Source organism: Mus pahari, chromosome 14 (genome assembly GCF_900095145.1).
Source record: "Mus pahari chromosome 14, PAHARI_EIJ_v1.1, whole genome shotgun sequence".
Lineage (NCBI taxonomy): Eukaryota > Metazoa > Chordata > Mammalia > Rodentia > Muridae > Mus > Mus pahari.
Genome location: NC_034603.1, coordinates 68,194,292 through 68,206,467, shown reverse-complemented (window position 1 = coordinate 68,206,467; position 12,176 = coordinate 68,194,292). Strand labels below are relative to the sequence as shown.

The window sequence follows — 12,176 nt, the reverse complement described above, 5'->3', positions numbered from 1 at the left end:
AAAAAAAAAAAAAAAAAAAAAGAGGGTCCAAAGCCCCCAGAAATGTAGGAACAAAGATGACTGATCGCTACTTTGCCAAGTCCAAGTGGATGACTCCTGACTGTTTAGAACTGAGCCACCAGAGTCTATGAACTGCTCAGTGTGTGCGGCTACGTGCGGTTCCCAGAGGGAAGACTTGGTCTCTGCCCAGCACTTAGATTTGGTGATCAACACAGTAAGGAAAATTGAAGCTAGGAAAGGAGCCTCCCTAAGGTCCAGTAGGTAATTTCAGAGAGAGGGCAAGTTGGCACCCTTGCCTTGGGGACAGCCCAACTCATTTGTAGGTTTGAGCAGTGACTGGCAAGGGGGACGGATGGTCAGAGGGACCTCTGCCACTTCTGACAGTTACTGCGTGACTTCCCGGACGAGCTGCGAGCTGACATTGCCATGCACCTGAACCGGGAGATCCTGCAGCTGCCTCTGTTTGGAGCTGCTAGCAGGGGCTGCCTGAGGGCCCTCTCCTTGCACATCAAGACCTCCTTCTGTGCTCCTGGGGAATACCTGTTACGCCATGGGGATGCCCTCCAGGCACACTACTACGTCTGCTCTGGCTCGCTTGAGGTGCTCCGAGACAACATGGTGCTGGCCATCCTGGGTGAGAACCCCACCATCTCAGACTGCCCATTCTAAGACCTTCTCCAGAGGATAAGGGCCTTAAGGGATAGCCTGGGGTTCTGGGGACGGGAGACCTCTAACTAGTACCTAGAATGCCTACTGAGGAGTATTCGTCCACGATCCCTTCAGTTCCCCCTTGGCCATTCCTCCCACTCTGCCCTAACTCTTTGGCCACCCTTTAACCCATGGGCCCTCCATCAGTGGCTGTCATTCGTGCCAACTCCTTCTTTTCTATTGCATTATCTTCCAGTTCCATTGACCTGTCCCCAAACGACTCTAAAACCTGTTGACCTTTACTGTTTAACTGATCCCTCTGACCATTCTTTATTGATCATTCAATTCTATTGGCCGTTTCTCAGCACTATAGACATCTTCCACTGGCTGCTGCCCAGCCTCACCTGCCATTCTCCATAGGCCTCTTACGAGTTCCCTGATTCCCTCTTCCAATGCACTAACTCCCTTCAATCATCCTTAAGTACTCTGACCATCATCTCTCAGATGTATGGACCATCTCCCACTGATATTCCCTTCATCCCAGTTGACGACGGTCCCCTTCCTCTACCCACAGGGAAGGGGGACTTGATTGGGGCAGACATCCCTGAGTTGGGACAGGAGCCTGGGTCAGGGGCAGGCCCCAGCTGCGTGCTGAAGACCAGCGCCGATGTGAAAGCTCTGACTTACTGTGGCCTGCAGCAGCTGAGCAGCCGAGGGCTGGCCGAGGTCCTGCGGCTGTATCCAGAATATGCGGCTGCCTTCCGGGCTGGTCTACCCCGGGACCTAACCTTCAACCTGCGCCAAGGTTCTGAAAACAATGTATGTAGACGATATATGGCTGCCCCCCCCCAACACACACACACACTCACACACTGAGGTACCTTCCTTCAGAACAGACATCCTCTTGCAGCTCTCTCCTCCCTAAAAACATCACCTCTCACTCCAACTACCTTCTATTGCTTCATATATACTATCTTCCCACTCCACTCCACTTGGGCCTCACCCAGTCCCTGGCCAATCTCTCACAGCCTTCTACTATTGCCCGGTACCTCTCAGCCTTGTCTTATCTTTATGAACGATCCCTTCTTTTAGGTATCTCTCTGAAGTGATGCAACACCCCCCCCACCATCACCACCAAAGTTCCTTTCCCCTGCTATTGTCCCAGTGGTTCCCACTCTGTTTTAGGCTGGCGTGCTGTGATGACCTTAGGTCTTTGTCATTTGCTACTTTGGGGCTCAGTTTGTCATTCTGAATTCCTCTGAGGTGGAGTTGGTGGTCCCATGTACTCAGTCCCTTAACACTGTTCGAAAGAGTGATGAGGGGCTATACCAGAGGAGTGGAGAGGTAGGAGTCAGTTTGAATCCCCACTGTCTCCACAGGGCCTCGGCCGCTTCTCACGTTCTCCTCGCCTCTCCCAGGTAATCCGAATTTCTGGGTGGGGTGGGGTTGTTCTGTGGAGAGGTTGGGAGGCGGGGCAGCTTTCCTTAGCTCCTCTGCCACAGGGAAAAGGGACAGGGGATGGATCGGGATTGCGTACGGTGCTGAGGGTCGCATCCCAGTGAAGGGTCCTGAGTCTGCTTCCCAGTAACAACAGATGCTCCTCCCTCTTCCCACAGGCACGCTCCGACACTCTTGGTTCCTCCTCAGACAAGACTCTGCCATCCATCACAGAAACCGAGGGTGGCACGGAGCCTGGGGCTGGTTCCAAGCCCCGTCGGCCCCACCTGCTGCCCAACCTCAGTCCAGCACGACCTCGGGGGTCCCTGGTCAGCCTTTTGGGCGAGGAGCTGCCCCCATTTTCAGCCCTTGTTTCCTCTCCTTCCCTGTCCCCATCTCCTTCCCCTGCCCTGGCTGGCCGGGGTCAGAGTCCCTCCCCGCACGGCCCCCCCAGGGGCTCTGCTGCCTGGAAGCCCCCCCAGCTCCTCATTCCCCCACTGGGAACATTTGGACCTCCGGACCTCAGTCCCCGGTGAGATGCCAGCCTTCCTTGCCTTTCCCATATCCCTGCTGGCTTCCAGAACCTTCTTTGGGCTCCATTCCCAGCGTTCCAACCAGTGTTCCTTACTGTCTCTGCCCCATTTGCCAACCCTGCCTTTCCGACCACAGCTTGCAAACCCATTCTGCTTTGACCACTGTTCTTCCCCAGTTTCCTGCCTCTGCTGCCCTCATTGACCCTCTGCCTACTCTATTCTGGTCCCGCACCCTCCCTATGGTGCTGATGAACACTACTCTACCCTCAGGATCGTGGATGGCATTGAAGACTCCAGTAACACAGCCGAGGCTCCTACATTCCGGTTCAGCAAGAGGCCAGAGCCCACCAGAACTCGCTCACAGGCTCCCCCTTCAGGTAAGAAACCACAGTGACTTCAAATCACAACCACTTCTGTATCTGCCCATTTATCCATCCATCCACTTACCTGTCTATCCACCTGTCCCCATCAACCCATCTACCTTGTCACATGCCCATTCATCCATCCACTCATCTGTCTCATCCATCCTTCCATCTAACCATCCATGTCACATGTGTTCCCTGCCATCCTAGGAGTACACAGCTAAACTAGATCATGCCAAAAGTAACATACAACCAATTCAGATCCTGCCAACATTTTATCCGGGGGCTGGGGGTGGGGGCAGCAATACCTGTGCACACAGATAAACAATTCTAGAATTCTGCGCCGAGTTCTACAACAGGGAGGAAGGAGAGCAAGACTTTGGGTAGAACTGGAGGGACACCTTGGCTGCTTCTTAAACGGACCGCAAGGAGCCACTGACACGGTTCAGTGGTAAAGCCTGATTGAGTGTGACCCCTAGAACCTGTATGGTGGAATGAGAGAACTGATTTCTGAAAGTTGTCCCGGCACCGTGGGACACACCTGTACACAGCTGTAAATAAATAAGTGTAATTAAAAAGAACAGGAGAGAGAGCGTGGCCACTCTGGTAAAGTGGAGCAACTGTTCAAAGATCTAAAGGCACGCACAGAAGAGACACTATGTTTGAATGCCAAGAAGCCCTGTGGCCTAGAGCTGGAGAGGGGCAGGCATGGAGGAAGAGCAGAGGCTGGGGGAGTCACAGGGCCACAAACCCAGCCTCTGGTGTCGGCTTCCCCGTCTCTCTGAAGGATCAAGAGCATTCTATTCCTTACCTCCTGCTTGCCAGGCAACAGAGAAGTGTGGGGACTTGGGGATTCACGCTCCATGGACTCATCTGTACCTCTTCACCCCATTCCGCCCGCAGCAGGCCCCAGGCTCAGCCGGGAACTGGCCACAGAGGCAGCAGAGGAGGTAAAGGAAAAGGTCTGCAGGCTGAACCAAGAGGTGAGTTTGGCTTGGCTCTTCCCCTCCAATCCCGGGGGGGGGGGGATATTGTCTTGGGTCTGAGAGGAGCCTGTCATGTCCTAGAGCTAGCCAGAATCCTGAGTTCTGTTAGTCACACTAGCTAAATCACTCTGGGCAAGTTCCGCAGCTACGCTGGGCTTCTCTTTCCTCAACTCAAAGTTAGAAAAAGAATCTGTCAGTGTACGGGTGGTGATGGCGCGCACGCCTTTAATCCCAGCACTCAGGAGGCAGTGGCAGACAATGCACGCCTTTAATCCCAGCACTCAGGAGGCAGTGGCAGACAATGTCTGAGTCCAAGGTCTACAGAGTTCAGGACAGGTAGAGGGCTAGGCGGAGAAACCCTGTCTCGAAAAAAGACAGACAGATAGATGATAGAAAAATAGTATGTCCTTCCCAGAAGTGTGAGGATAAGAGTGCACACACATCTGGTCCGGGTCCCACTGCATCTTGAGTATTCACTAACACCTCCCTCTCCCACGTCTGGGTCTCCATTTACAGCCTGGGACCATCCAACCAAGTACAAGTCCAATGCCCAAAGTTTAAGTCCTTTCCCTTTTTACCTTTACCCAGTCTTGGGCTGTGTGTGTGTGTGTGTGTGTGTGTGTGTGTGTGTGTGTGTGCGCGCGCGCGCGTGTGTGTGCGTGCACTTTTAGGCTTAGAGAGCCTATGCCCTTATGGCTGAATACTGGCCAGGAAGAGACCATATTCTATATACTTAGACTAGGCTAGGCACTGCCTCTACTTCTTCCCCAAGGGATCTCAGTACTGTCTGTCGCCACACAGCTACCACACTCAACCCCCTGGGAGTCACCTTCCCTCCGTTCTGATAAACAGCCTGCAGCCCAGAGAGGCAGCATCTGGGCCAGAGCAGGGCCTAGAGCTCTCTCCAGTTCAAGGTTAATGGCTAGCTCTGCTTCTGCTTACGGCCTCGGGCGACCCTCAGCTCCAGGGCAGTGATTCCCAGACCTGGGTTTGTATCAGTACTACCCTTTACAATACAAGTTCCCTGACTTCAGCCAGTTTGGAATGTCTCAGGTGGGGCCAAGAACTCGGCATTTTAACAAGTTTCTCAATGGATTCCATAGAGAGTGAGCCAAGTGTAGTGGCCCATGCCTGTAACCCCAAAACTCCAGGGATAGAGGCAATGGAGGATCAAGAATTCAGGACCATCCTTGCCTACATGGCAAGTTTGAGACCAGCCTGAGTTATCTGAGACAGTCTCAGGGAGATGGCTTAATTGGTAAAGTGCCCGCCACATTAGGCGTAAGGACCTGAGTTCTGACCCCCCTAGTGCACACTAAAAGCCAGGAGCAGTGCTACATGTTTGTAACACTGGTGATGGGGAAGGGATTTGGACAGACACGTGGACACATGTCAGTTAGCCAGTCTAGGTGGCTGGTGAGCTCCAATTTCAGTGAGGGACTCTGTCTCAGTATTTTTTTTTTTTTCCCTTTGTCCTGGAACTCTAGACCAGGCTGGCCTCAAATTCACAAAGTTCCACCAGCCTCTGGGATTAAACAAGTGTGCCACCACCATCCAGTGAGGCTCTGTCTTAAAACAAACAAACAAACAAACAAACAAAAACAAAACCAACCAAACAAACAAAACCATAGAGAATAAGAGGAAGTTACCCAATGTTGACTTCAGGCCGAGAAGAACACCTGCACGCAAGTGTACACACATACACAAACACACATGCACTGCATACACGCGCGCGCGCGCACACACACACACACACACACAATTCATAAAAAGCCAGGGAATAGGGACAGCAGTGTCCGTGTCCGCTGCTGCAAATAACTTTTTGGAAATAAATCGGGGTACTCATAGGCTATTTTAGCTCCTGCTCTTCTTTCTTCCCAGGTGGATGTGAGCAGACAGTGGTTGAAGAATTTTGTAAACTGTAGCGTGGGGGAGGAGGGGTGGCCTGGTTACTGCTATGGCATCCATGGGACATTTTGCTATGTTTTCAACAGATCTCCCGTCTCAATAAGGAAGTGTCTCAGCTGAGCCAGGAGCTGCGGCAAGTGATGGGCCTCTTACAGGCCAGGCTGGGTCTCCCAAGCCAACCAGCTGGCCCAGCTTGGCTCCCAGACCTGCCTTGCCCCCACCAGAGACTACCATGCATCTCTCCTCATATGTCTGGACCGCCACCTGGTCTCCAGAACACTACACTCGCTGTAGTCCACTGTCCAGCCAGTGTTGGGACTGTGGAGATAGGGGCCACCCCCTCAGAGCTGAGACCTTCCACGATGCCACCCTACCCCTCGGAACCTGAAACTCTCGGACCCTCTCCAGTGCCAGAGGCTTCTCCCCTGACCCCAAGCCTCCTGAAGCACAGCTTCCAGTCTGGGTCAGACACATTCCACTGACCCTGGCCTTGGGCCCAGGCCTGTCTGGGGTAGGCTTTACCACCTGCCATCCAGGGAGGCGCTGGGCTCTTTGGCCTCTTGCCTTGGGGTCAGCAGCTGCCAGCTGGACTGGTTGGCTCTGGATTCTCTGACTTTTTAACAACGAGTGGCCACATCTAACCCCGTTCCATTTTCTAAACCATCCCCCATCCTCCTCTTCTGGAAGGGGAGTCACCTGAAGCCGTGGAATCCAGCAGGCATGAAATGGACCATGGCGCCCTGTTGGGCTACACAGAGGAGATGTCTTACTTTCTCCCCAAGACTTGGAGGTAGGTATAGACTGGGAACAGAAGAATGGTCAAGAGCAAGGGTCTAACCTAGTAAAGGAAGGCTGAGGTTAGACCAAGCAGGGTCTAGAGTAAGAGGGCTAGATGACATTATAGTACTATGGAGCTCTTCTGTCCCAGATTCTGGGTCCTTTGCAGAGGACCCTGAGAACAACGTCACCTTGAGGGGAATGAGTTTGAGATTCTAGCCATCATTAGAGAAGCCCAGGACATCTTAGGCCTCCTGCCAGCCGCCAAGCTGAAGGAGTTCACTTCACCCCATGGCACACACAGAAAACAACTGAGAGCCCCAGATGTGCCTTTGGCTCTCAGAACAGATGTGCCTTTTCTTCTTCAGACTACGAGTTAGTTACCAGCATCGAACTCCAGATAGAACCACAAAATACTCAGTATTCTAACTTCTCAAGAAAAACAAAACGAAACAAAACAAAAGACAGTGGTGTCTGGCTACCAAGAGCCAACATGCATCAGCAATCCCTAGTCTTGGGTGGCTGAAGAAGCAGCCCCCCATTTCTTCAGCCTCCGGCTTGTTGATCATTTCTTGATGTCCAATTGACTTGCCTTATTTGTTTGGTCCCTGAGTTTTTTTTCAGTTTGCAGTCCCCGTCTTAAGAGTGGACGCCAAGGGGGGTCCTAATAATGTCTGTTCATACTCTTGACTTGGGCCTGCCAACATCTGTTTCTGTCTCTCTACAGGCTGTCATGCAAGGTGGTCCCTTCTGCTGTCAGCAGCTCAAAGCATTCTAACATTACCCTTGTGCAGATCCCACCTCCCAACATCAGCCAAACCTGCATCCCCTCCCCCTCCCGACATGGTCTCCACCTCAGTGAGCATCTGGGCAACCCCCAAGGCCTCTCTGGTTTCCAGCCCTCCTTTCCCACTCAATGCCCCACCCAGGCTCACTTTTTGGATAAAAAAAATAAATAAATAAATAAATCCATATATTTTTGTAGACCTTGACTCTGGCTGTTTCTGGGGGTTAGTGTGAGAGCCCCAGGGCTTTGAAAGAGCTAACGCAAGCAGACACACCCCACTGTACCCCAGGGCCCTGTTGCTGTCTCTAGGAAGGGCAAAGGCGCCAGCTAATCCACTTGGCACCATGTTCACGCCACCAGGGACTCCTCGGATAAGGGAGAAACCTTAATGAGTCGCTAAGGGCCTGTTACATTCCTTCCTCCCTACCACCCAGTTACAACCGCAAATACACACCATGTGGGAGAGACGTCTGATCAGGATCATCTCTCTAGCCTTAGAAAGAAATATCAGGAATTTTCTTGCCATCTTGAATAAGGAACTCCTCTTTCTTGGATAGGTATTTGAAATTAAGCTAGGTATAGTGTGTTAGAGTGGGCAGGTCGGTGGAGAGAAGAGCTGGTCACCAGTTAAGAACCTGCTAAGAATTAATTCTCCCAAGCCCTGCCTTCTCTTCGCTTACATTTCTGTGAAGGTCTGTGCATGTCATATGGTGCGTATGTTGTAGGAAACTGGCACCTTGGTGATGAGGATGAAACTGGATGTGGGCACAGCTTTGTGGCAGGCTGTCCCAGACAGGTCTATTCTTCAGCTCAGACTTTCAGGGTTTGACTGATGCTGTTCCATGCCCTAGGCACTACATGGTCTCTGGGGGTGGGCTTTGAATTTATAAAGGTTTTGAGTAGTATCCCTGGGAGAGAGATGCAGAAAGAGGCCAGCATTGGAGGTTGGGGTTAAACAGAAGTGGTCCTAATTCATAAGGAAGGAATTAGAAGAAACAGAAACAGAACTGACCTGTGGTAGAAGGGGGAGCGGTTTTCATCTATAGTGATGGGTAGAGAGAACACAGGAGAGCTAATTCTGATTGGGCGAAGAGTGAGGGGTGTGTGGGGGTCTGGTATATTTGGGAACAAAGCCTAAGAAGCTTAGTCCCTCGTGGTGGTTGCACACGCGTTTAATTCCAGCACTCCAGGAGGATCTCTGTGAATGCAAATACAACCCCTCTACAAAGTAAGTTCCAGGCTGATCAGGACTACATAGTGAGAGCCCATGTGAAAGGAAGAGAGAGTGAGGGCAAGCCTGTGGCGGCAGCAGGTCTCCTTTTCAGTCATCTAGTATTCTCTAGGCAACTCTTCCTTTTTTTAAAAAAAAAATTACATTTCTTTAAGTACTTAGAGGGAGGGTGGATGGGTTCTTAAATACCATGGTACACAGGTGGTTGTCAAAAGACAACTTATGGGAGTCTGTCTTACTCCATGTGAGTCTTGGGCATGGCACTCAGTCAGGCTTGGCCGCAAGCATCTTTACCTATCGAGCCGTTTCGCTAGCCTCCTGAGAGCCCATTCTATAGAGCTTTCTTTTTATTTATTATTATATCTAAGCACACTGTAGCTGTCTTCAGATGCACCAGAAGAGGGCGTCAGATCTCATTACGGATGGTTGTGAGCCATCATGTGGTTGCAGGAATTTGAACTCAGGACCTTCGGAAGAGCAGTCAGTGCTCTTAACCACTGAGCCAACTCTCCAGCTCGAGCTTTCTTTTTAAAGATCTACTACATAACCCTAGCTGTTACTCACTGAGATCCGCCAGCCTCTGCCTTCGGAGCGAGCCATCACACCTGGCTACATCGCCTTTCCTGTAATAGCATGTCCTCACCAATCAGCCTCCTGGACGGGCTTGGCTTCTCTAAGTTGCCGAGGGCACACGACTGATCTACGCGGCTACATGAGCATCATATTTTTCCCTTCTCAATTCTGCACGAACAACCCTCGGTCTGCTCTCTTGGAAAGCTCAGCCACACGCCTTCCCTCGCGGCACTTGGAACTGGCAGTGACGCGATAAGCAGGCCTGGACCGGCTCCGCCCCACCGGCAGCCGGTTCCACCCAAAACCCAAGTGCCAGGCAGCCCCCGGCTCCTCCCTGTGCTGAGAACTACAAGTCCCGCCATCCCTCGCGCGCACTCGCTCGCTCTCCTTTCCCGCGTTGATTGTGGGTAGGATCGGAGTGTCTCCCATTGGTCTGTTCTTTCTGTCACTCACCTGGGAATATAGAGAGGCGGGGCAGAGCTGAAGATCCGGATCCGGAGCGGCTGAAAGGCGGAAGTGGAGGCCGGAGCCTGGGACACCGCCGGGGGTGGGGGGGAGAGGAGCGGAGTCTGTGGAAGCCCCGGCCCAAAGTAACGCTGCTGCCCCGGAGCCGCGGTGAGTGTGCCTGTCCCGGGGCCAGTGTCTCACTTGTGTGGTAGCCTCCCTGGGGTACCCTTTCCTCCTGCCCAACCTTAGCTTAGGGGGACACTGACCCCTCCCCCGACCCGTAGCCCCCTCTTAGGGGCTCACCAGGGCGTCGGGCCAAAGGGGGAGCTCCTCTTTCCTTCGCTAGCCTGTCCTTCGGGAGCCTTTGGGAGTCTTTTGAGGCTCTCCTCTGGCCTGTCCAGTCCACTTGTGGGAGAGAGGGACTCTTAAGTTCCGCTCCCCACCCCCTCAGCTTTCAGAATCAAAGAGTCTTTACCAGGTGCGAAGGAACCTGGCTCCCTTCTCTTTTAGGGGTGGCGGAGAGTGCTGTCTCTCCTGGTTTTCCTTTCCTGGGTTCTATTCCTACCCCCCGCCCCCCAATCCCAACCAAAAACCCTGTTGTCCCCTGCAGCCCAGAAAGAATCTTTATCTCAATTTCCTTTAGGGGCTACGGGGATGGCGGGGTGTCGGAATGAGAGTGTCGTACACGCACAGAAGTGTGTTTGCGCGCTTACAGTTCCTTACTTCCTCTTGAGCTTACGAGGACCTCGGCAGAGTTTGAATTCTGGGTCACTTAGACGGAGTGGTAGCCTTCTCCTTGGGCTGCACGTTATGCCCCCAGCCCTATCTTGAGTTCTCTCAGTGTGTGTCCGTCTTCCTGCCTCTAAAGAATTTAGCTGAGCTCTGCTCAATCCTAGCAACAGATCACAGATCAGAGAGGATCTGCCCATTCATTATCTTCTGTCTCCCTTCCTCCTTCCCCCTGCTTCAGGCCCAGCCCTGTCCTTCCAGAGCATGTGAGTGGTTTCCTTAGAGCGACTGCTGTCTGCTTATCTATAGGGTGGAGAATAGACCAAATATGAGTAGTGTAAAATTGAGCACCATCTCTTAACCACCCTGAATCACACACCACTGTACACTTGAGCAACAGGTCCATTCCTCACCAGAGTCTCCACTCCCCTCTTGGCTTGGACTTTTCCACAGAGCAGTTAGTCCACATTACCGTGGCAGGTATAGTTGTCGTCGGCAAAGGAATTGCTTATATGTGTGCCAGAAAGTGCCAGTTCCCCTACTGTATTGACACAAGATCCTTGTGTTTTCCTTGGGACTTAAGTGTGTGAAGTGGCTGGTATCTCTGACCAAGCTGGAAGGTTCTCTTGTTATGTGGCCAAAGTACAGGTTAGAGACTGCCTTCCTGAGGAGTAGCCTCATTCTGAGGCCACTGCTGACCCTTGCTGTCTTGCAGTGGAGGAAGAGTGGGAAAGCCATTCAGTCCTTGGGCATCTCTGATCAACTTAAGATGCTTCTTACCTCACAAAGGCTAAACATTTTGCTTTGAGATCTTTCCAACCTACTTCTGGACAGTTGCTGGTGTCCAGTCAGTATAACAATCAGTCCCCCGCTCCTCTCTGTGGGCTCAGAGACTCAGCTAGCCTAGTTTCTCTGACCTGTTCAGCATGTGCCTCTGAGGGGGAGGGCCAGTGACCCCTGCCTGGTCACAGGGATTGGTTTCTGCTAGACTTATCTTCCAGGGAGTGGATTGTGATCCCCGGGGTTCTGACGGAAGCAAGGGAACCTTCTAATGGGCGTTTCTGGCATTTGTCTGGACATCGTACCAGCTCTGACTCTAAAACGCCCTTTTGCGGAGAAGCGGTCTGTGAGATGGGAGGCACTAGAGTTCTGCATGATTCTGCAGCCACTGTTGGCTTTCAGCAACTGTAGAGGCCCAGCAGAAGACTGTTGCTGATCTGCCGGGCTAGGGAGGGCCTTCATGAGGAAGTCCCTCCTCTCTAAGGCTGCTCTTCACCTCCCCTCTTGCTTCTCACACTTCATTGGCCTTTCTGCCTATGCACTCCAGGAGGAGTGCAAGAGCTAGTGATGATAGAAAGCCCCAGAGTTCTTCCAGTGCATATTCCTCACAGGCGTCCTGGAGATGGTGGTATTTGTATGCCTACCTTAGAGACGATTCTCCCTTTAGACAAGACAATACAGTTAAGTGGTCAGGCCCAGCGTTTGGAGCGTGGGTTCAGATGTAACCTTATCTTTTCTAAAATCAGGCTCCCCTCCTAGTCTGCTGTGCTTGTTGAGTAAGGGTGCCTGCAGGGAGAGTGAACAGGGACGTGAGTACGGACTCTAAAGTCTGCCAGCTCTGGTGTTTGCTTTTGCTTCCCTCTCTTTGCCAACATTCTACCCTCTTTCTTTGCCGTGGACTCCAGGACAGTTAAGAATCTCAAGCCTGAGCCAGGCGCACGCCTTTAATCCCAGCACTTGGGAGGCAGAGGCAGGCGG

At 52.3% G+C, this 12,176-nt stretch overlaps 2 protein-coding genes across 2 annotated transcripts in view; both read left to right on the top strand.

Annotated features, from left to right (window-relative positions):
- The window catches only part of Kcnh4 (potassium voltage-gated channel subfamily H member 4), an 18,445-nt gene extending 12,038 nt beyond the window's left edge, over positions 1-6,407 (top strand). The window contains exons 10-16 of the mRNA XM_029546157.1: positions 385-634; positions 1,223-1,467; positions 2,028-2,066; positions 2,265-2,617; positions 2,889-2,995; positions 3,884-3,963; positions 5,961-6,407. Of these exons, the coding sequence (XP_029402017.1) occupies positions 385-634; positions 1,223-1,467; positions 2,028-2,066; positions 2,265-2,617; positions 2,889-2,995; positions 3,884-3,963; positions 5,961-6,356 (1,470 nt within the window). The 3' untranslated portion in view covers positions 6,357-6,407. The remainder of the gene's footprint in view (positions 1-384; positions 635-1,222; positions 1,468-2,027; positions 2,067-2,264; positions 2,618-2,888; positions 2,996-3,883; positions 3,964-5,960) is intronic.
- A 3,311-nt stretch (positions 6,408-9,718) lies between these two features.
- Positions 9,719-12,176, top strand: part of Rab5c (RAB5C, member RAS oncogene family) — a 24,437-nt gene continuing 21,979 nt past the window's right edge. The window contains exon 1 of the mRNA XM_021211979.2: positions 9,719-9,857. The gene's annotated coding sequence lies outside the window, so the exon portion shown is untranslated. The remainder of the gene's footprint in view (positions 9,858-12,176) is intronic.